Source organism: Bemisia tabaci, chromosome 4 (assembly GCF_918797505.1).
Source record: "Bemisia tabaci chromosome 4, PGI_BMITA_v3".
NCBI lineage: Eukaryota > Metazoa > Arthropoda > Insecta > Hemiptera > Aleyrodidae > Bemisia > Bemisia tabaci.
The window spans coordinates 26,598,042-26,622,876 of NC_092796.1; the positions used below are offsets into that span (position 1 = coordinate 26,598,042).

Here is a 24,835-nt window from a genome sequence, read left to right on the forward strand (position 1 = left end):
CAATATGTTTTTTTTTCCAGTGTGGGAAAATACAACGATAAATATGCTCAATTAAAATTAGGCTTGAGTGATTCCTAAACTTGCAACTAATCGCAGCAATGGTCTTGTGTTAACTTACACTCTGCACGGTGTAAGTCCCTTCGGAACTCGGTAGGGGTGAGGATTCCATCAGAGCTTTTGCAATACTCGCCTTTTGTGATGACAGTGCTCATCACAGTTAATGGCTGGGTGGAGTATTCGTGGGTACACCTACCCAATCAGTTTTACATCATCCGATTTCAAAGTCGTTCGCGGAGACGAAATGACGAGTGAGTATACTGATTCAACCCAGAATATACCAAAACGAGGCCGAGCAAAATACAGAGCTTTAAAGTAATTTGACATTATGTATTTGAATTTTTTTCCGTGCAAAATCGAGAGTAGCGGGACTGACTGAATTAAATGGGTGTTCCGATCCGTGTGCAAACAAGAATGAAATTCAAAAAGCACTAAAAAAATAAGAAAATTATACTTACCATAGCGTTTCTTAGATAGAAGTTTTTTCTCCCACCGAACGAAAGTCTCTGTTGGCTTTTTTCTAGCTTTACTCATTTCCGTCACTTTAAGATCGCATTTATTTAGCGGCCTTAATACACATTTTTCGTATTTATCAAGCCACAGATCGGAAGCTATTTCTCCTTCACCATTATTTAAAAACTTTATGAGAATATTAGGTCAATAATGAGGAAAATAGGTACCTATGCTACAATTGCTACACGATCAGGATACACCTATGTGCGTAGCATAGTTACATTAACGGGTGACTCGGTAACCTAGACGTGTAACATTGCCGAACAGATCATCTGAAAAATGATAACCGCGGGAGGAGTGATGCCGTGCGCTTTTTTTTGCGTGATAACCTTAGATCTTTCGAAATTATCTGCCTAGCGACAAATTGCACCCTACCGAATAACTCTACTTTCAGTGTACATCCTGCATACAAAGTCATTCGGGTCATAGCAAGAGAGCAAGGCAGGACCTACGCGACAGACAGGAACGTGGACGAGTAACGTTACCCGAGATCACCATTTCCGATTTGCCCGTAGAGGCGCTAGATAATAGTTTTGCATATGGGAGGAGCCGGAAAACTGTCTCGGAATCGGCGTTATGCGAAATAATATAGAGACCGTAATTCCTCGTGATCACTGGATTCTTCCAAGCATGAAAAAGAATCATTTCAGCGTTGTTTGTTGCCACATCGGTTTGTAAAAAAAACTTACAGTAGACTCTGGATTATCCGGATTAATTGGTGCCGGGCCCGATCCGGATAAAAAAATCCAGATAATAATAGGAAACACAAACACCACCAACCAACACCACAGTATTCTTATTATGTATACATCATGTACATACCAACTTGAACGGGCTTGAAGTAGGCTGTCAACGGTCTCTGTCTTTTAGAATCTGCTGTTTCTTGGATGCTAAATCCGCCAGCGTTGTAAATAACTGATGTCGATTGCCGTTGATTCCGGACTGTGGAGTGTGGAATGGAAACATAGGCTGGTTCACTGTCTCCCGCATTTTTCTTCGAAAGTATCGTCTGGCTGTACTTTGAAACATCTCATCGTAATTGCAACTTCGCAACATTTCCAATTTAAGGTCTTTTGTATCTTCTGTTCATTATTGGGATTTTTTTTAAAGAACAAAACATGTATGGTCAGTTTTATTTTCTTATTTAAACAAATTCCTTTTTTTGAAATTTTTAGCATGATTGAGCTAAATTTCATATTAAAGGGCCAGAATTAAGAGTGAAAAAGTAGGAAGAAAGCAAGTTAAAGAACTAAGCTATATAGGTTATGTTTTTTTATCAATCACAGCAATTATTACAATATTTATAAATATCGTGTCAAATGCATTTCATTTTTTTTATAAAGCTGGTTTAATGTGACGATTATCTATGTGATAAATATGCTTCCTAAGTTTTGGAACTCAATCAACACGGCTTTTTGATAATTTGTCGATCGAATCAGTGTCGATTGGTTTACGTCGATCGATGTACGTTGTTGATGTTATTTTTGATCGAATCCATGCCTCCGTTAGGAGCAAGTTAACTGCAAGAAACAAATGATGACATAGCATTTTTTGTCATTTAAATCTTGTGAATCCTCGAGTACAATGATGCTATCTACGATTCGATATGCAACATTTTTTACGTGACAAATGCATGAGGATGGTGTCTCACTTCGTGCGATTACTTGATGAAGGAGCCTGAAAGCCGAATTATGGGATAAATACTGGCAGCATCGGAGTCGCGATTGGCCCCAAGCAGAGGCTGGCGCAACGTCTTGTCAATATGGGTGTATGCACTGCGCTGTACACTAATTACACTGTACCGATGATATGGTAATATTAATGTAAGCGTAAGTACTTACCGGAACCACGCTCAGTCACCGAGTCTCACTCTCCCGTCAATCGAGTGCCAGGATAATGGGCTTGGTTGCAGTAGCTTCGAGCCGATATTGCATCCACTCTTGGTGGTGGGTTCGGAAATGTTGCACAAGGGGGATGCGGAGATGCAACAAGTGTACAGAAGGCGCCCAGAGGTAATTGAAGGGCATGGAGGACAAGGCGCATTTAAGCGCTGTTTTTGCTATTCCAAGAAATACATGTATAAAGTTTCAAAATTACATGAAGGCCTATTGACTGAAAGGAAGTTCAACTTCTCCTTTTGATGCTTTAGGTAAAGTTGGTTTTTAATCGTGAATTTTTCACAGAATATACTTTCAAACTTGTTTTAGTTGAGTTCATGAATAACTCAATTTTTTCAAAAACTCACTCATGCGCCTTGTGCTTCAAGTCCCTCACTTAAGGGAGGATGGATGATGACAGCGTGTGTTGTTTTACCTTTTTTTTTGGTAACCCTTAAAGTTTAAACTTTAGGAAGATTCAGCCCTACATCAATGAGGTGGCTCATCCAGTGGTTGAAAATGATTGTATCTTAGATCGAAAAGAACTTTTCCTGCAACAACAATCCTTAGAAATGTACCCAGCAGTCCGTAGACGACATTAGGATGAATCTAGGAATTCACATCGTAGTTGCCATGATCGGGGAAGAGAAAGAAGAGAAGAGAAGGAATCCTGAGGAAAACGAGAGAGAATGTATCAAAACAAGGAATTGGAATGGGAGAGAGAAAGAGATCTTAAAAACCACGAAGACGAAGGAGAAGAAAGATTAATGCGAACAGAAAAAGCCAGAATTGAGTCTGCTGAGCTAAAATTAATAGAACTGACTGTATGTCTACAAAACAGATGGAAGCAGCTCCTATGAGCATGGCGGAGAGACCAGTGTAACTTATATTGCCTCTCTAGTAATTGAAGGCGAGCGTTTACAACATGCGACAGCCGACAGCTTAATAGAGTGTGTTTCGCAGACCTGTAATGTTTCGGCTGGATCCGCCTATAGTACAAACCTGGCCTAATCGTTTAGTGCCTAATGCAGAAATAAAAGACAGGGCATATGAATGTAAATACCTTTTCAAGTTTTAAGATTGCTGTTCCATGTGTTTTCCCTTTTTCCTCAAAACTGTTTGAAAAATATTTCAACGGAACTGTCATAATTCGTTACATGCTGTTTAATTCTCCCGCCATACCTTTGTATTTCTGTTGATTTTTATAAGTGTTCAAGCACGCCGCAAAGTTGCAATCGGTCCATTTTGTTTGTAGGAGCTTTTGATTAATCTCAAAATTTCAGCAAATTCTGCAAGGAGACATGTCTCGCAAACAATGTCGTAAAAAGGTGGTGCAATCCAGCGAGAGGTCTTTCCTTTTCTTTGTCTTTCGCCGAGATTAAGACTTAGACTTGGTTCACATAGTTGCGCCAGGGTACCTGGGTAAATCCACAGTTATTAATTGCCCAGGCAACGGAAGGTTGTGGAACAATAAGTTTTTTCAAAGCAAGGCAGACACGTTTTTAGGAAATCTAAGGTCACGTGAAAGTTTCCAATCTCAGAGAGTGCAAGGTGTAGAGTACAAATGGATATGGTACACCACTACAAATGGATTGCATTTTGCAAAAAAGAACCAAGAGCATTCCAATGTTGCTAAGATTGAAAAACTTAAATTCCTTGCAAAAATTTACAGAAATCATGAAAAAAATTAAATTTACAAAGGTGATTTTCGTCTTGAATTCATAATTTATAGGGAGTAATGATAAAACTTTTTCAGATGATCAGTTTCTATTTGCAAATCTTAGCGACATTGGAATGCTTGTGGTTCCTTTTTACGAAATGCAATCCAAATAAAATAAACGGAGCCAAAATAACATGGAAATAGAGCAGGGGAAAGGACGCGCGTTGATGACGGCGCAGAGATACAACTATTCGTGCTTGATGGATGTCCGTGCGGCATCTGCAAAAATCGAAGGCGCGATGGCGCGAGGCGTGACCTCGCAATGCTCCGCTCTATGCTGCCAATAAGGTGTCGTTCAGATTCGGGAGAGGAGTTAAAAAAACATTAATGGTACTATTTTAATGAACAAGCACTATTGATTACATTGTGATTGGACCAAAATGCGAGAAATTTTAGATACGTTTCAGTTCGTTTGTGTCTGTGTTTATGACTTCAAAACCATTTGATCCTTGTGGTTCACCCAGTCTGAATGGGCCGTCATGGAGGATACAGGTGGAAAAATTTGCCTATTTCGCTTTTCAAAGCATCGGACAAGTAGTGAAACTTGAAAATAACATTGACCCTCTTCAAACTTTAAAACTTTTGAATCATGACCATTGCTACGTTTTTCTGCATTTACATAAAAATTTTGTTTTGCTAAGGTTAATTTTGCCTTGCGATCAAAAGATTATGGCGGAAATGTTACTACTGACTACTGGAAATTTTCAGGAGAGTGACTAGCATGACTATTTCCACTGAAGCACGACCAGTGCTTTCACTAACACTATTATTGATGCAATTTTCAATAAGGGGCAAATAGATAATCCAGTTCCTGTTTTTTTGGTGGCAATAAATACGGAACAATAAGCCAAAAATGTTCCGTTATTGTTCTATAGAATTCGAGTTTGGTATACCATCACTGGAAAAAAACACATTGGATCTATAGTCCAGACTCTTGAAAACATTGACAAAAAAAAGGACTCTTGATTCAATCAGATTTAAGCTTAAAGCAAAAGGAAATCCGCTCAAATTAAGAGGTTTGGTTCTTGATCTTAGCTTAAATCTGATTAAATCAAGAGTATTTTTTCTTGTCGATGTTTTTAAGAGTCTGGACTCTAGATACAATGTGTTTTTATTTCCAGTGATGGCTTGATTCCATGAGATTTTAGGGTTCAATCCCACACATTAGAACGAAAATAGGGCTCCTGGCCTGCAATTACGGTTACTGGTATCTATTCAAAGTATTTGAAAAAGCAACTTAACTATGTAAGAATAAATAATAAAATATCCTTTGTTACTCGAAAGCCATGAAGCAATCAACACAGTATTCAAGTACGACTTCCTACTTTCATATTTTTCATCTCGGGTGACAGGGAAAAAACAACGCCGTATTCAATCACGTAGAAAAATATATTTCTATGATCTATTCACAAAAATTCAACAACAAAATATACACAAATAAAGTCAATAGTCATACAACGTAGCTAGCGTTGTAAAGTCTTGGGATACAGTTCAGTCATCAGTCTGCTTGGGTTTGACGAAAGGGTAGTAGAGCCACGCCGACGCTCCGAAGATGAGAGAAAGCCCGAGAACGTGGAAAAGGATCTTGTTCGAGTCCAAGTACTCGTAGAACACATTGCAAATGGGCGTCCCGAAGAGCTGGAGCACGCCGTTGACGAAGAGGGTTATCCCGTAGGATCGCGAGAGTCGCTCCAGCCCGAGGAGATCGACCATGACCACAGCCGTGATCCCGACGTAGGTGCCGGAGGCGAGGCCGAAGATGGCGCAGACGAAGGCCATCGCCTCGTAGCTCGGGATGAGCGGGAGGATGAACAAGGAAATGCCAGAGACGAGGAGTCCGCCGGTGAAGTACACGATCCGGCTCACCTTGAGCCAGTCGGAGAGGGCGGCCCCGCCGACGCGACCGATCAGATCCAAGGCGGCTATCACAGACAAGAGGTAGGCGGCGTGGGACTTGCTGTAGCCCAAGTCCACCGCGTACTTGGGCAGCAGGAGGGTGAAGTTGGTGTACCCGATGGCGTTGGAGCCGTTCGAGATGAGGATGATGATGAAGATGGGGTCGCGCAGGAGCGCCAAGTAGTCGTCCTTCAGGGTCGACGTCTTCTTCTTGGCCGGGGGCTTGGTCGGCGCCGGTTTCTTCGGCTTGCAGCAGTCCAGCACGGTCCAGCCTTGGCTCCTCTTCGACTTGGAGGAGTACTCGGGGTTCAGGCCGACCAGCGTGCTCCCGTGGAAGGCTGTGCTCACGTACTGGAGCGACGAGGACGAGACGGTGCTGATCTTCCGCTTGCCGCGAGAGCTCGGCACGTAGTAGACGACCGAGGGGTTCTTGGAGTTGACTGAGATCTTGCGGAAGACCTGGCCGGTGCTCCCGAATTTCTGGATGGGGAGGCCGTCGTAGACCCCGGAGCGGACGCTGATCTTCCGCGGGGAGGCGATGGCGTCGGCGGGGATGAGGGGGAGGTTCTTCCCCGGTCTTTGCTGAGCAGGTAGTCGGACTTGGACTGCTCCAGCCCGTTGCTGATGATCTCGGTGGGAGGCGAGAGGTTCAGTTCTTTGACGAGGGCGCTGATCGAGCCGTTGGAGCTGCTCTGGTCGGTGATGGTCTCGAGCTTCGTGTCCGTCGTGTCGTTGGAGGGTTGCTGCTCCGCCTTCGAGTCTTTCTCCTCCTCTTTCCGTTTGGATTTATCCACGTAGACCTTCTTCATGTGCATCTCCACGGGGTGGTAGAACATGGCGCCCACCAGCACGTTCAGGGTGAGACCTCCTATGATCAAGACAGCGCCTCTGTGAAACAGAAAAAAAGGAGCACTTAAATTGCGAAAAAAATGGTGAACATAATGAACAAGTCAACGTATTGCTGCTAAACGGAATTACACTGGAAAAAAAAGTCGCTTGGATCTAGAGTCCAGACTCTTAATAACATTGACAAGAGAAGAATACTCTTGATTCAATCAGATTTTTCCTTGAATTAAAGAGCCAAGCTTCTTGATTTAAGCGGATTTCCTTTTGATTCAAGCAAAAATCCGATTGAATCAATAGTATTTTTTCTTGCCAATGATTTCAAGAGTCTGGACTCTAGATCCAAGCGACTTTTTTCCCCAGTGTACAGACGAGTGGGAAATATGGGGTTGGGGTGTGCTCCAGGAAGCTGCAAAAGAAACAATGTAAAAGTGGGCGTGATTCCCTTTGAGGAACTAGAAAAGCTGAATTTTACATTGTAGGTACCAAAACAGAACTACTAAGCGCCAACTGTATGCGGCACTCATGGGCCGTGGGCATGTGTCAAGAGCATTGTGGACGTGGCTCATGAGTTATAGACGCCCACGGGTGACCACGTCGCCGCTGACGTAACTGGCACTTTATAATTCTCATTCATTCTCAAGGCCCTCAACTAAAGAGCACACCCCTTCTTTTCCACCTGTCTCTGGTTCCGTTTAGCAGAAATACGTACAAGTATAGTTCTCCCTGTCTTCTAATTACGAACTCCATTTTAATTTTCTTCATGTTCTCAGATCTGGAGTGGGACATTAGCTGGTGATCGGACCACGATCGGAGAGGAGGTGGAGTTGGTGAGTGATTCAACAATACATTGATTTATATGAGCTATTTGATTATCGATTTCTTCTATCGAGACAAGTTTTTTCAGCGATATTTTCGAGTCGAATTCCGCTCGGAATACGTCCCAATTCGTCGATTTATTGTAGAGTTTATGGATTTTTTGATTGAAAATGTAGTTCATTGATACGTATAAGACAACTAATGAATGATCCGAGGGTCGATCTGTGGTGTCCTCGGGGAGTGCATAATGTTTCCCCAATCCTTTGCTTTAAAAAAACATAACATATCAGGGGCCAAAGCGCCAGGCCAGTACGTTGGATCTGTTCCATTAAATGTATTGATTTTTAGGGAATCAAGCACCGACTTTAATATGGTTCCTCGTCGATTATTTTTGTGGGAATTCCAGTTACGATGCTTGGAATTGAAGTCGCCGCCACGAATGGATGAGTCACCCAGGTAGAAGCCAGAAGTCATGTAGATGGTTATTTACCATTGTTTCTTTGCCTTGGCTCCCCCTTCTGCATTCTCTACCTTTTACACCCCCTCCCCCATAAAGAACCATTCTCTATCCTAACTATGTACCATTCACTTCTACATGTTAAGTTCACGCTCTCTTAGACTGCGACAGAAGAACGCGTGACATCATTTTAGCATTTAAAGTAAATGCAAGAATCCAGGAGGTGGGTCCTGCCGCTTTCTAAAAGTGCGTGAACTTCATCAAAACTGTGTTGATGACCAATGGATGTAAAATTGACTTAGTGGGTGTACTTGATGACATTGATTGATCGATATGTGTTCAACTTTCATTTAGTAATAAGTGCCTAAAATTTTGCTCATTAGTTGTTCCTGTCGTAAACAAACTAGGTCGCTAAGAAAAACTTCCTAGCCAATACCAGTGATGGATAACGTCAACCATCTTCCACGGCTCTGATTTAGATCGAGTTAGCGGTAATTTCTCACATCGACCGTTTACGCATCCGAACCGCTTCGCGGTCGAACTCCTCGCGTATTGCGTTATGCATTACGCGTTCCTCTTATGATTTTACAATAATTTCTTGAGAATTGGATTTCCGGACCTCCGTTGTTCGGAGTATTTTCCGAAAAAAGTTGTGAAGACAGAGCATGAAATGGAGTACTTTAATCTGTCCCTACGCTAGTGCTTTATCGACAATAATCGGGACTTCAGTTCCACTTAAAGCAAATTACTGAGATCTGAAACCGTAAACTTACCGATATCCATAATTATTAAGCAGGTATCCAATAAATGCGGGTAGGAACATAGATCCGAGGGCACTGCCGGATATAGCAATGCCGTTGGCGAAACCACGATATTTAACGAAGTAAGAAGTCGTGATGAAAATTCCGGGTGGGAACGACAATCCTGCGCCTGCTCCAAGCATCACTCCAAAACTGAAAACCAAAATTAAAAATCAATGCAAGCTGTCATGCAGTCGCACAATGCATACAGCCACCTAACCCCCTTTTGTGAGACATCGCAATTTTCTCAATCGGTTGAGTACGTGAGAGTCCTTACGATTGTCTCTTATTGAGCAATTTCAAGGATCAGTCAGGCTCATTTTGATAGCCAAAGTGCAAAACCACTTATCATTGTTTGCAACGTTCCAGACTTCCTGTCATACTTTATTTTTTCCGTGGAAAACTAGTCCACTCAATTTCTTGAAAACTCCTCTGATTTTTCCTCCGTGTCGTCAGAATATTCTGTATTGATTTCAGTCTATTTAGTTTGCTTGTTCCTCTTCGAAAAAATAAAACAGGGGCGGAAATTTCGAAACGCCGCAATGGAGATCTGTGGTTTCACACTTCGGCAATCTACGTACAGTATATAATTTTCAGTGTTTTTTCCTGTCTTAACCAATAAGTTCAGAACTCTCATTGCTTAATGAATCTGGGAGTGAGCTCTCGCACCCCTGTTATGATTTCAACTCACAATTAGAGAGCTTTTCAAGAGCTTGGAAGTTGATCTAAAAGAAAATCTGAGCCATATTTATCTCTCTCGCAAAATATTACGCAACGATGATGAGTTAAATCGCAAATCCCGGATACTTTTGCAGAAACTTCATTTTGGAGTGGCAGCGTTTGAAGTGCTTTGATTTACACATGTTGTCAAACGGCCGATTATTTGGCTACTTCACGGATTCAGTTTAGTCGTTATATAAGTACCTACTTTTATATCCTACAGTGTTATTTTACATCAATTTTTATTTGACAATAACTTTTTCTTTGGTCCTCGCTCTATTTACTGCTGAGCAGTCTAGATTAGCCTTAAGTGTCCTAAATGAAATCCTCGCAAATATTTCTATCTTAATCCGATACTTATAGTTATGATCCTCGCGTAACTAATCTTATTCGAGCTGTGTTATGTTCGATCTCATCAACATTTCATTCATTTTCTCCAATGGACCACGAGACAAGGTACGAATTTAAGCGATCTGATAAATGCCTCTTAACCAGAATTTCACGTAAAACACGATTCACACAACGAAAATTACTGAAACCAATTCCTAACGAAGATATTAACGTTTTTTTTCACATTGGTTACGAGGAATTTGAACTGCCCGCTCACAAGAAACTCAAAGCTCTACATGAGTCAAATCGCCCACTAAAACGGTTTCAGCAAGCTTCGCAATCGAGCAATGTTCATTTCCCACCATGTGTTGTTCAAACTATTAGCAATTTGCAATAACTGAGCCAAAGCGTCAAGATTGAGGTTGCCAGATTTTTATATCGCAGAGACTGTCATGATAACGTTTAGCGCGCGATGTGAATCACGTAGAGCATTGAGTTTTCATGAGCGGGTGGTTTGAATTCACGCATCAAGAATCATTAAATATCTTCGTAAGGAGTTAATTTCGGTAATTTTCGTTGTGTGCATCCTGTTTTACGTACAATTTCGGTTAAGAAACATGTATCAAAGTGCTGAAATTCGTACCGTATCTAGTGGTCCATTGCAGAAGTTGAAATGCAACTGCTTGTACATATCGATGTCCGAAGTGGAAAACGTCGTATCTGTGTTTACGGCGTTGCAGACTTCCCGGCCTGCCAGGAGAATATTCCGTCCAAACCTTATGCTCTAAAAATTGCCTGTTTAGCTCAGAAACATGAAAAATGCGAAAATTTTGGAACATCGCAATGTAGTTACGTGGTTTTGCGCTCTGGCAGTGCATATGCTTCACACTTGGTCAAACCTCTCTTAATGCTTATCAAACGGTCTTGGTACTTTCGATATTGGAATCTTACGACTATTTGCGCAGAAGCGGATCCAGCACTTTGGCAACACCGAATTTCCTCCATTTAAACCTATGCTAAATAATCGATTCTTGTCGGAGCACCTGGCCCCTTCAAAAACCGATACAGTTCCATAGGTTTAAATGGTGAAAAGACAATGTTGCCAATTTGCTGGCTCCGCCAATGTATTTGCGTCATGCGAAGCCACCCTCCCCGCATCATGACATATGTTCAATAGATGCATGTCAATGACTCTACGAAGTCAATAGGTATCCAGCGAATCCGATTCGATTTCGGTAGTTGACCCTGCACCTGCGACGAATGAACCCACGTTGGAAGGTTTCCATGCAACGGGCCATTCTTTATCTCGTGTTTTACCCCTGTGCAGTTCTAGACCAAATCATAATTATTTTGTATTTCAACGCGACTTTTAACACTCGTGTGCTTTCAGAAAATCAAAAGGCTCGCGTCGTAATAAGGACAGCGTAAGGCCCTCTCGCTGAAATTAATGTCAGTGATGAACAGTGCTTAACCTCTCCTAAAAAATTAGACTAAGTCGATTTTATTTTGTGAACTTTTTCACAGGGCCGGATTTACCTACTTGCCGCTCATGGGCCGCTTGTATTTTGCCGCCCCCTTCTCATTCGTTTGGAAACATCAATGAAAACCAACAGGGGGAGGGGTGCACAAGACGCGTTTACTCGTGTTGGACACATTTTTTGCGAAAGTCCTGTCTACGCTACTAGCAAAAGTTCACGGAACTTTGCGCGAAAATTAAGTTGCGTTAACCTATCTCTGTGTGGACAAGGCCTTTCATTTATAAGAAATAAACGAAAAAATTATGAAAGAACAAACATTAATGTGGTTTAATAATCCTAACTTCCGCCGTCGCCGTGCCGCGCTGACCGCACTGTGTTTGGCGCAATGCGTGAAGTATTCATGCAGTTGTGTAGGCGCTAATACATATGTGTTACAATGTTACATGCCGACCACCGTGCCGAGGGCTTCTCCTTTTCATTTCAAGTCCTCGTCATCATTGCTCACTGGGCCGCGCCGTTCCAGGCCAAATTGGGTGTTTGATTTCTCTTTTAACTTGACTAATTAAAGGTGCTGTTCCTTGTATCACCGAGAGATGACAAAATTAGAAATTACTATACTCTCAGGAAATGAGAGATGTTGTCGCCTTTTTTCGTTTGTAATTTTTTTTCTGAATCCGGATTTTTTTTATACCTACATTTAAAAAAATTGTAAAATTTGCCGCCACGGGCCGCGGCCCATGTGGCCACCCCCTATATCCGGCCCTGCTTTTGCATGATTTTTAACGCCGAACTAATTTTTTTCTTAAGTTCCTCGAAAAATATCGGTAGATTTGCTTTAAAAGAAAAAAAATGAGGACAAATACTTGGTAAAAATGAACTTATTGCAAATTTCACCTCTTGAAAAATAGAGGTTTTTCAAGTTTACACGACAGTATCTGCTTATACAAGAACTCAAGATGAAGAGAAGACAAGGCACATCAGGGTCTGCCCCAAAGGAAGGCAATGGATGAGGACCATTTTTGGGCCTACCTTGAATTGCCTTAACTCAGCAATTTTTTGCTCATTGAAGTTCTATATTCCACGAAATGCATCATAATGTCGTTATTCCCAGTCTCTTTTTTTGCAGGTCCAGCACAGACCTACTTATGAGTTTTAAGACCGATTTTGGTGAAAAATGCGGATTTTTTGCCATTCGATCAATTCGACAACAAATTCGATTTTGGCAAACCTTGAATTATTCGCCGAGATAGGCTTCCAGATCGATGTTAAAGCCAATATCAGACCCGGAAAAGAGACCAAAAATGACAAAATCATGATGCATTCCGTAAAATATAGATTCAATTAGCCAAAAAGTATAGATTTGAGGGAATTCAGGTTTGGCCCAAAAAAGGCCCTATCGATATCCCTTGTTTTGTTTGTGGTGAGATGTCTCGGAAGTTCAGTCTTTCAAAATTAAAAGTTCGCTAATTAGGGATACACCTGGTGTGGATTATTTCCTTCTTTTCCTGTTCTTCTCATGTGCATCCCACCCAATTCCAGGATTGCCCGGTGAAGGCATTTTCAGTAAAATAAGCATGTTGTTAAAATAAAAATCAGCGCAAGGATTACCACTTGTGTGGTATTTGAAGTAGTAAAAAAAAAAAAAAAAAAAAAAAAAAAAAAAAAAAAAAAAACTTTTCCCCATCCGTAAAACATAACGGAACTATTTAATGTTAATCATCCACTTTGTATCTTTCGAATATTTACTAAGTATAGATTATGCTTTACCATAGAACAAGATGAGTGACGGTCGTTGCAAAAGAGCTCAGAATTATCCCTAATGAAGCTATCAGTCCTCCGAGTAGGGCCACAGCGCGGTAAGAATATTTGCTTGATAAATAACTGGCTAAAGGGCCTGAAACAAAACGGAAAGAAACACATTAAACTATTCACTTCTTCAATGTATAACAGATGTTTAATTTTGATTTGATAATTACTTAATTTTCATAATTAACTCAATGCCTGTTGCTTGCAAGGAGTGCAACCCATTGAGGAGACTAATAGGTAAATCGAACTAGGTAAATTCGAACGCCTAATACGACGAGCGGCAGGGGGTGTAACGAGGCAAATCCCCCTTCTCTTCGAAACAGGTTCAGGTCATCAGAGGCACATACGTCCTCTGGTAAGATCTACCAACGTTACTCGAGGTGCCGGATAAACTGGCAGTGGGATGCCTGGATTCGGGCGCCGCACGGTGGAGCGAAGCATAGGAAATGCCCGGTCATCGCCTTGCTCCCCAACTTGTTTCGACTATTCCACTCGTTCCAATGGGCATTTCGTGATGAAACTTGGGCATCTTATGGTATTTTGATCGTAGAATTCATTTTTGACCTTACTTTACTTGATTTATTGACGGAAACACATAATTTTGGGGGTTCTTTTTAACTTTCAGTAGACACGTGAAAACATAAGTTACTCAAAGATAAATTTCACTCGTTCCTGTGGACATTTCGTGTTGAAACTTCGCAGGCTTGTGGTATTTTGATCGTAGAATTCATTTCTGACCTTACTTTTCTTGATATGTTAACGCAAACGCACGATTTTTGTGGGTTTTCAAACTTTCAGCGGAAACATAAAAAGATAAGTTGCTCAAAGATAAATTTTACTCATTCTTGTCGGAATTTCGTGTTGAAATTTGGTGCAATCATGGTATTTTGAACGTAGAATTCATTTTTGACATTAGAATTGTTTGTATGTTAACGTAATTACACTACTTTGGTTTTTTTTTTTTTTTTTTTTTTTTTTTTAAACTTCAGGTAGAAATGTGAAAAGAAAAGTTACTCGAAGATAGAATAACTCGTTCTGGTAAAAAATACGTGTTGAAATCGTTGATGCACGATCATACTTTCATCTTAGAACCAATTTTTTGAGCTTAATTTTGTTATTTTTTTCTCATGCATACGTGCTTTTGAAGGATTTATTCAATAATCGATCGGAATGCACAAAGAAAATTTACGCAGAGATTTTATCTGTTCCGATTGACAATTCATGTTGCAACTATTGATTTCCTGTGATATTTTCATTGAGGAAGCAATTTTTATCGATACTATGTGATCTCTCAATGTAATGAATGCTCATATTTCTATATCGATTATGAAAAAAATATGGTATTATCGTTACCTTCTACACTGAAAAAAAGAGATAGGGGTTTAGTCCCAACTGTTGGATGATATGGACAATTCCAATTAATTGTGGTGATACCCCAATTCATTGTGGTAATACCCCGATTAATTGTGGTAGTACCCTCTTTCATCAAGATCGACACCGCTATCTTCATGAAGATCTGAAATCAAAAGCTCGCGGTGGATGTCCTAAGGATCGAGAACTTTTGATTTCTTCTTATTTGAGGAATTATATCTAAACAAACAGAAAACACGGAACACGGAACAACACGAAACACGGAAAATTAAAGATCAACACTAACAACGAGATTAAATTGCACGGTAAATCGGTCCATCTCATATCACGAATCACGATATCTCAGAATCAGCTGGGACACTTCCAACGCTTTGTAAAGGATTTTATATATACCACGCCTGAAGCGCCAAGCGCTTCGGGAGGTTGGGCTGCGAAGTGGTCAGGGGATGTAACCCCTTCTATGATGAATAATTCATTCAAAGGTATTGATAGAACATTCAACATTTTTATTTTCTCCTTAAAATGCCAAACAATCATATAAGATAAAAGCAAAAACAGCTCTGTTTCCCCGCCTCGATCGCGAGTTCGCGAACCTATCAAATGATGAATTTTGGCCAAAAAATGGGCAAAAGTAAGGTCAAAATTGAATTCTACGATGAAAATACTGTAAGTACATCAAGTTTTAAAATGAAAATCCGACTGAGTGTATTAAGACGCCAAGATAATCAAGTAAGATGTAGAGAAACAGCGAATTCCGCCCTCACTTTTTCGGACAAAAATCGATGTAACTCTCAAAGCGGCAGCTGGCGGCAGCCAAATACGACGGATTCCTCATCCTGGGGGATCACTGGAACACGCCTTATGCATGATTGGACGGCGAAATGCGGCGAAATTTTTAAAAGTCTATTCAAACATTTATTTTCTTATTTTCGGAAGGGTCATCTTTGATCAGACATTACAACGTATACAATTGAGTAAATTTAACTTTTTAATAGTGAAATATGTTCTTCATACACTCTAGAATAAGATCCAAGCATTCATATTTGTGTCAATTATCGTCACTCGAAGAGGCAGGTATGGAAACCGACCTTAGAAAACAGAGCAAAATCGGCCGTTACAGAAAATGTCAACTTCAGGAGTCCAGGGAGCAAAAGCATTTGAAAAAATCATCAAACCAACACTAGATTCATATAATATGGATCCTTAGGAACACATTCCATCACATCTTTATGCAAAACATGAGAACACCCCATGTCCGAGGTTTTACCCATTTCGTCCCACTGTGCGCCGTAGAAAAAAGAATAGAGAGTGAAATCGAAATTAGAGAGAGAACAATTTTAACTCGAAGGGGAAAGGGAATTTAGCAGAGATCCGTCTGATGCTGCTCAGCTCGCGCATCACTACTTATTCACTACTTGCGTCAAAGGTTGAAAGCGTGTTTTCCAACTTACAAGTATTTATTTAATTTAAATTGAGATTTGTCAATAATATCCACATATATAATTCATTCTTAAAATTCTACAGACATTCTGATCGAAACTCGAGGGGAAGTGGTTCGGAAAGTATGAAAAATAAACTGCATCTCTAAGATCACCACCAACAAAATCTAAGGTCTACTACTTTTACTTTTCTCAGGAGAGCTCGCAGAGACATGCAGCTCAGCTCGCAGAGACATGCAGCTCAGCTCGCGCACCTCGCTCCACGCTTTCCACACCGAGGAAAGGCCTCTACTCTTACATGACGTTTGCAGGGGTAATGCTCCTCAGCTCGGGCACCACGTCCCACGCAACCGAAACCTAAGAGGTCCAAAGCTGGAGCAAATCTTCGGTAAAGCCTTATCCACCGTACCGCCTATTTGCTCCAACCGCAGACACGACAAGCAAGAATCGATAGGTAAGAGGAAAAATGCAAGCTCGCCTCGATCGACGTACTTGATCACTCGTTAAGAATCTGCTGGATCGGAATAGCTGACACCAGGCTCGGCTGGGATGCCACCGTTTTTAGATTTAAAAAAAACTAAGTGAACGAGTTCCGTTCAATTTTGTGAGCATACAAAGATATCATTAAAAATATAAAATTTACATAACTGGCTTTGCCTTGACTCCCTTTATCGATCTATACTATTTAAATTTAAATGCAATTTTTTATTTTATTTTAAGAATACCGGAAAATATCCCAAAATTGACAGAGTTGCCGCAGCGCTCCCTATTGGTGCGTCGCGGTGCTCGGACCGACGCCGAGCGTCAGATGATTTCTTCCTTGGCTCGCCGGCGCAGGCGCGGCGATGCTAAGCGTGCTCGCTTGGGACTTATTCCTCGCTTTTTTTTCGACTATTATAAACTTAAACTTAAAAAACGGAGGAAAAATTTCCCCGTTACAGATCTCCTCCCCTTCGAAATTTAGGAAAACGGGGTAGGAAGAGTAGGGATCAAGACTCAAGGATAATTTAGGAATTTATGGCTTTAATAGCCATATAGACATAGTTTGATTCTTCCTAACCTTCATACTTATTTTCTAAGTTCTTCATAAAGTGGCTTATTTACTTATCAATCGGAGGGACCTTTATAAGTCACCAACGAAAATTACTAACTTTACAATTTTTTTTTAAATTTTAAAATACATGCACAGCTTGTGGAACACAATCCTTACTCATCTTTGAGGTAATCCAGCCTCATCCATCGGGGCGCTTTCGGTGAGTTCTCTCTGCTCTCCAATTTCTTCCAAATATGACAAAAACTCCTCAACTTCGTCTCTAGACGGTCTGTCAACCATCTCACACGGCTCTTCCTCATTGAAAACTGCCTCTGCAATGTGAATGCCGAATTCTAGAAATGCAGCAGTTGCAATAACTACCTCCTCATCGTATTCATCATCCATCAATTCTGCACCGTCAGGAGCTGCGTCACCCACTTGTATTTCGAAGAATGTGTTTAGCATGTTGCCCAAATCCCAAGCTCCAGATGCATCCGGGTCACCTGTGTACAGTTCTTCAACGTCTTCCTGGTCATGAAACGCTTTCAGGGTGTTAACTGATTACATCTCTCAGAAGACCCTCAAGTTCTTTCCTGGCTACATCCCCAGAATTGGGACTGGAATCCTGTTGAGGATGGCCATGTAATGCCTCATAAGCCTTGAGCTGTCATGACCTTTCAGAAAAGCCTCGATTGCATCGTTAAGTGCAACTTCATAACCCAATAAGGGAAACTTAGTATTTCTCAGCTGTAGCAGCCAGCGACGAAAATATTGCATGGCACATGTTAGCTTGTGTTAACTCTGCGAGAGCTGAGATTTCGAGAGATTGATATATGTCAGCAAATACGGTCCTATTGTTTTTGTGATTCCCGAATCCAGGCCTGTGCTTTCTTGTTTCATGGGCTAAATGCCAGCAACGCGCAATGTACTTCAAACCCATTGCTGATGTGAGGGTGTACCCGTCTGGTGTCCTGAGTCTTCCGTGTGCAGAGCAGTATAGGAAAGGAATGAAGATCTGAGCAGACTCATCATCGGACAACTCCAGACTCATTATGTCACTTCTTATAAGACAAGGGAGGTCGCCGAACAGAGCCTCGAAGGTTTTCTGTGGTATCCTTGGTATGTATCTTCTCAACAAGCCTTGGATGCTTGCGGCATAGCTTCGCCATAACGGGAACTCGTCTCTGAAGTTGTCTGCGACATCTCGCCACTTTTCCGATAAGACAGTCAAATTCGGGTTTTTTCCCGTGATGTCAAGGACAGTGTCCATTGCAAAAAGAATGGCTGCATGGGCTGGCTTTGATGTCTTTCTGTATTTGTTGTATATCGTCGCTGCCGTCGTAGGATACTTCATCTTTGATTCATCTATGATTGCCTTAGGCTTCTCCTTTTGAACACTAGTCACCATCCCAGTCGAGGCACCGGCTAGAGCTGAATTGGCAAGATATCCAGGCACATACACCAATTAAGTCCCAACCGTGTCTGTGTTGATGACCCCTTCTTTGTATTGGATCGTTATCATTTCTTCGTCTTCAGCATCTATTCTACGTCTACGAATTGGGCATATATGTCTTCAGTTAAGCATGGTGTGAGCTGTGACATTAGCAGCCAGCTTCTCTATCATCAGTTGAAAAAGGTTATTGTCCAAAATTCTGAACAAAATGGGATTAGTCCGAATCAGATAGTCTGGAAGCATGGCATAGTTGATCTTCTTTCTTTGCACACGATGGAAGTTGTCTGAGCATGCCAGCTCGACTAACCCTATTGCCCGCGCAGCAGTGACAACCGACATGAAATCAATCATCGAAGAATGTTTGTCCATCCATCTTTGCAGGTTTGCACCATCAACGCTGACAGCAGATGTTGTGTTCTTAAAGCACGAGATTACATGTATCCTGTGTGCAGTCTTAGGATTCAATCTCTTAACGTTGACGTCTCCACCTATGGAAGCCCCAACGATAGGTCTGCAGATCGTTTTGTCAAATCCCCACGACATCAGAAACAAATTCGAGATGATTTTCCCATCAGCTCCCACTTTGTCCAGGTAATCTGAGAGCATAGCAGCAATGTCTATGGCTTTTCCAACAGGGGTTCTTATTAAGCTTAACTCTCCCGTTGACTCGTAGATGCTTAAAGTTGGCTTAGGACGCTTAGGCTGCATTGGGAGCATTCCGTCATACAGGTTCAAGTAAGCTTGCTTTCCATTGAATACTTTATTGGGACAGGACGCCACGATGTCGTTGAAGTTGACGGTCAGAGACGCATATTCTGAAGTGCTGGTTCTAGCTAATCCGCATATTCTGAGGTGCTGGTTCTAGCTAATCCCACTGTGTAATCTGGGATTGTGTGGTTGGTGAAGTGAATGCTGTTTGCCGTGTAAAATCTCTCTTTGCATGACATTGCCTTGTTCATGGCGTTATGCCTGGTCAAAGGGGGCTCTCCTGCTATTTCTAAAGCTGGAATAGTCAAGAGGAATGAAATAGAAGCGGTTCTTTCTCTCCTGAATGTTCTAATCAATGACGTACTGACCCTAAATGGGAACAGTTGAGATACCAGTTCATTCTTATGTACTCTGTCTGTCAGTTCGGCCAGGCTGTTGTCCGGAGTAATCTTGTAAGTGAGGGCTGCGAGAGAGATATCAACCTCGATATGGGAAAACAAAGCTCTCCTTTATAAGTCCTTATGAGTCACCAACGAAAATTACTAACTTTACAATTTTTTTTTTTCATCTTTTTACTTTATAACATTACTTTCAACACTACATTATTTTCAATTACTACAACTGAACTCCCTCTCTGGCGGGTACATGGAATAAGGAAAACATACTTATGAGAGGGAAACATGAATCAGGGAAAACATAAGACTTTGAGGGGGAACATGCATAAGGGAAACAATTTAGGAAAAACGTAGGATAAAGTAATAGCACTACATTGCTTGGAAGTTATTTCACCAAGATCTTCTCCAGTAATCTCACTGATTTTTCCCTTGTCTTGTGTTACAATTAGCAAGGAATCTCAAGAATGTGCGGATGAATCACAGGTTGCCAGTCTGACTCAGACTTGTGACATGGGAACCTGTTGACTTTGACTCATCTACATGGAGGAGAGACCAGTGGTCGTCTACGCAAATAGGGAGGAAATATCGTCGTATGCCCGAAGAAACTCTCACGTTCTCCGCCCATTTAAAAATTCGATCAGCTAACTTGGGGTCTGTGAGTACTATGAATAACGTGCTGTCGATGAAACGATACAGCCCGGCGGAATCGCACACAAGCTTTGCTAATTCGTTCACAACATTGCAACTAAGCCAGTTGGACCCCCTTTGCGTTTGAGCACCTGGGATCGTCGGCTGAGGCTCAGAATCTACCAGTCGGACGTAATTCGAGTTATCCGTCGGTCGATTTGGCAATTGTTATGGAGCTGACACCGGGCTCGGCCGGGATGCCACCGTTTTTAGATTTCAAAAAAAAAACAAGTGCTCGAGTTCCGTTCGATTTTGTGAGCATACAAGATATCATTAAGAATATAAAATTTACATAGCTGGCTTTGCCTTGACTCCCTTTATCGATCTATACAATTTAAATTTAAATGCAATTTTTTTTTATTTTCAAAATATTGGAAAATATCCCAAAATTGACAGAGTTGCCGCAGCGCTCCCTACTAGTGCGTCGCGGTGCTCGAACCGACGCGACGCGACGCCGAGCATCAGCTAATTTCTTCCTTGGCTCGCCGGCGCAGACGCGGCGATGCTAAGCGTGCTCGCTCGGGACCTATCCCTGGTTTTTTTTTTTTTTTTTTTTTTTTTTTTTTTTTTTCGACTATCTATAAACTTAAACTTAAAAAACGGGGGAAAAATTTCCCCGTTACAGGTGGAAGGGGGGAGGGAGGGTCAAAACTGCCGAAAAAATGCGTTACGTGATTTGTATGGACAAACGAGGTGCCGAAGTGGTAGCGCTGAGAATATAGGCCATCAAGTGACGTCACAAGTCGTAGTTTGCTTTTTGACTTTTTAAGTGTGACACAATCTCTGGCCCCTGGCGCTGTAATTGAATAGGAATCGTTTAAAAAAAATTCTACGACTTAACTTTTCACACTCTCTATTTTGCGCAATTTTTTTTTTGCCGCTGAAGTAGTAGTATCATGTCCTCCACTAGGTAAGGATTGACGTTGGTTGTTTGTAACGTACAACCAACTGCGCGGCAAAGACGGTACCGTCTTTGCCGCGCTGTTCAAAATGAGGTTCTTGCAGATCTGGTAGCTTTAACAAGCTATCAGATTAATTTAAAAAACTGATAAAACTCAAAATAACGAAAAACTTAACTAAGAACACGAAAAAATAACACGAAATTGACGAAACCCACCCTCAGAACAGAAAGTTAATAAGTTTTCAATATGACGCCGCAGTCGCACTATTGGACGCTGTCAAATGTACACGTTTCGACGACTCTCTAAAATTTCATTTGTCCATACCTGTAGTAGAGTGTATCTTGGGGTAAGACCAAGGGACGAGTGAGTTTTAGTTTAAATAGGCACCTCCTTGGTTTTTCCAAATGAAGTACCGCTACCCCTGGATTAAAAGCGTTAGAATGAAAATATTCGACTTTCAGTTAATTGTTTACATCGAGTCCTAAGGAAGAGAGAAACTTCAGCAGCCAAATTTCGCCGGATGGCCTGCATGCCTACCGCAATGCACGAAGTGATCGTGGTTCGTGAAAATTAACTATTTATTTTAATTGTTGGATTCCTATATGCAGGCTCCTTTGTCCTTTCATGTAAGCAATTTGGTTTTCTAAAATCTTGGACCAAATCTCTTTTCCTGGAGACAATCGCACTGCTCAATGAGATTGCCGGGAGTTAAAATAGACGCTCGGCACCGAAGGACATCTTCGGTGGCAGGGTAGTGTCCTTAATAAGAGTTGCTAGTTTGCAGATTCCTCGCATTTACTCCAAGTTCCTGCCCCGTTCCATCGGTTTCGGATTTAGAATTGGATCTCCGGAAAGTTGAGACAGTATCCTCGAGATTGAAGCGGACTCCGGGTAACTGCACAGCACTCTTAATAAAATTATCAGCTTACAAATAGCCCGATTCCCTGAAAGTTCCTTCATATCGTCGGCTATGCAATTCGATCTCCGGAGTGTTAAAATAGTTGCTCAAGGTTGAAGCAAACTTCCGATAAAGAAGCGGCGCCATCCGGAAGGTTACTAGGTTGCCAATCGCCATATTCATTGGGAGCTCATTGATTTTATTGGTTTTGCAATTGCGCTTTCAGAGAGCTAGAGTTATATCTCCTCTTTATCGCACATTATCCTAAGCGATTTCATCTACAATTAACGGAATAACTGAACAGAAAATTTTCAATTCCTCCACGCTGTTGTCTTTCGGTCTGACCCATAAAAAAAAAAAAAAGAATTGTTTTTAGGGGTTTATGTAACTTAATACGTTTTATCGTTCCTTTTTTTAGTAACATGAATTTAGAATTATCGAATCTAGTAATTATTATTGGCAAGGGCTCAAATATCTCTTGGCACTTGAACAGTGGAACAACAAAGATGAAAAAAAAACGGGAAACAAGGCTAAAAATACACAATTATGAAACCCGTAAGGCTACCGTAAGGTAGCCTTTCGGCTGTCATGGCTAACATATCCATGGAGCGCATCGAAAGTACTGCTTTGAGTTTATCTCCCATCGAAATCCGCATGTACAAGCGGTATGTCGATGATATTTTTTCTTGTGTAAAAAAAGAAGATACGCATGCTATTCTTGAATTTTTCAACAGTTTAAATCCCGCCATAAAATTTACCCTTGAAATTGAGAATAACAACTGCCTCAATTTTTTGGATATGACTTTAATAAGGGTGAATAGCGAGATTAGATGTAAGTGGTATCAGAAACCAACGGCGTCTGGTCGTTATGTTAATTTTTTATCTGTTCAACCCATGAATGTAAAGAAAAACGTTGCATCTAATTTAGCACGGCGCATAATTGGTCTCTCTCATGTTTCATATCGGCATGAGATGATCCAGATTGGAAAGAATCTGTTGGTTGAAAATTGTTATCCACCCAATTTGATAGCAAAGATTTTCCGCCAGGTACTTAGTAGTTTTAATAAGAGAGGGGGGCAGGATAAAACTACCAAAGAACGGGATCTCGACAAAATTGTATGCCTTCCATACGTTCCCTTCCTTTCGGAAAATTTGTCATCGATTTTAAAATTGTTCGGGTACCATGTGGTTAACACCAAATACAACAATCTTGAGTTCCTGATGTCTAGGGTGAAGGCTAAAAATCCGATTCTGCAGGAATCGGGTTTGGTCTATAAAATTCCTTGTGGAAATTGCGACATCAGTTACATCGGTCAGACCAAGCAACTTCTAAGGAAGAGGCTTGGTGGTCATAAATATGACAATAGTGAGTTAACAGCACTCAAGAGGCACCAAACAGAATTTGGTCACCGGTTCGATTTTGATAAGGTGGTAATTTTATGTAAGGAAGAGAAGTTGTTTCCCAGACTGGTCCTGGAAATGATCGAAATCCTCAAACATGGGGATTCTGTGTGTAATAACCGCACTGACATCAGCGGGCTTACAAGGGGAACTTCCCAAGCTGCCGCCTCCGATCGGGCTGAAAAAATTCATACGAACTCTTTGGATGAATTTATTTGACCCGTATTTTTTTGTTTTTTCCAACGCCCCCTAGAAACCCCCCAAAAAAATTCCGGAAAGTCTTGCTTTGAGCGCTCGAGTGTATATACGTAGTATAGCAACCATTTCTTATCAGTCGGCGGTGGCTCTACGGTAGCGCGCTTGACCGGTGTCACAGCGGTCCCGGGTTCGAATCCCGGGCGCCGCGCCTATTTTTTACGACCGAATTTTATATTCTCACACATTTTCACATCGAATCCCATTTAATACAGTGGAACTTAAAACATCAATTAATTTACAACCATCATCAAACACAAATTGATCTACGATCAATAACTTCTTCAATTTGAAGTATAGATTTTTTTTGGGAGGGGGGGGGGGGAGATACGCGCGCGATTATCTCGGGAGAAATATGTTGATGTGAGGGGGCGGAGCGGGTCGTCGGCTAATGTAAAAGTACAGTGATTGGCGAGATAATCGCGCGCGTATCCCCCCCCCCCTCCCAAAAAAAAATCTATACTTCAAATTGAAGAAGTTATTGATCGTAGATCAATTTGTGTTTGATGATGGTTGTAAATTAATTGATGTTTTAAGTTCCACTGTATTAAATGGGATTCGATGTGAAAATGTGTGAGAATATAAAATTCGGTCGTAAAAAATAGGCGCGGCGCCCGGGATTCGAACCCGGGACCGCTGTGACACCGGTCAAGCGCGCTACCGTAGGACTACCGCCGACTTACATGAACTGGTTGCTATACTACGTATATACACTCGAGCGCTCAAAGCAAGACTTTCCGGAATTTTTTTGGGGGGTTTCTAGGGGGCGTTGGAAAAAACAAAAAAATACGGGTCAAATAAATTCATCCAAAGAGTTCGTATGAATTTTTTCAGCCCGATCGGAGGCGGCAGCTTGGGAAGTTCCCCTTGTTAGTGCAATATACCACTCACTTTTTAAAAAGTCAGGTTTAGGTTGACGCCCCAGCGGCACCTATTGGCTTTTCCTTGAACTTAATTGTTTCACTGGTTAGTGCTGC

At 41.4% G+C, this 24,835-nt stretch overlaps 1 protein-coding gene across 1 annotated transcript in view; it reads right to left on the reverse strand.

The window, feature by feature from the left end:
* Window positions 1-5,537: 5,537 nt before the first annotated feature.
* Window positions 5,538-24,835, reverse strand: part of LOC109044555 (solute carrier family 16 member hermes) — a 45,452-nt gene continuing 26,154 nt past the window's right edge. Inside the window, 4 exon segments of the mRNA XM_072299583.1 lie at window positions 5,538-6,474; window positions 6,477-6,951; window positions 8,956-9,135; window positions 13,278-13,404. Coding sequence (XP_072155684.1) covers window positions 5,659-6,474; window positions 6,477-6,951; window positions 8,956-9,135; window positions 13,278-13,404 — 1,598 coding nt within the window. The 3' untranslated portion in view covers window positions 5,538-5,658.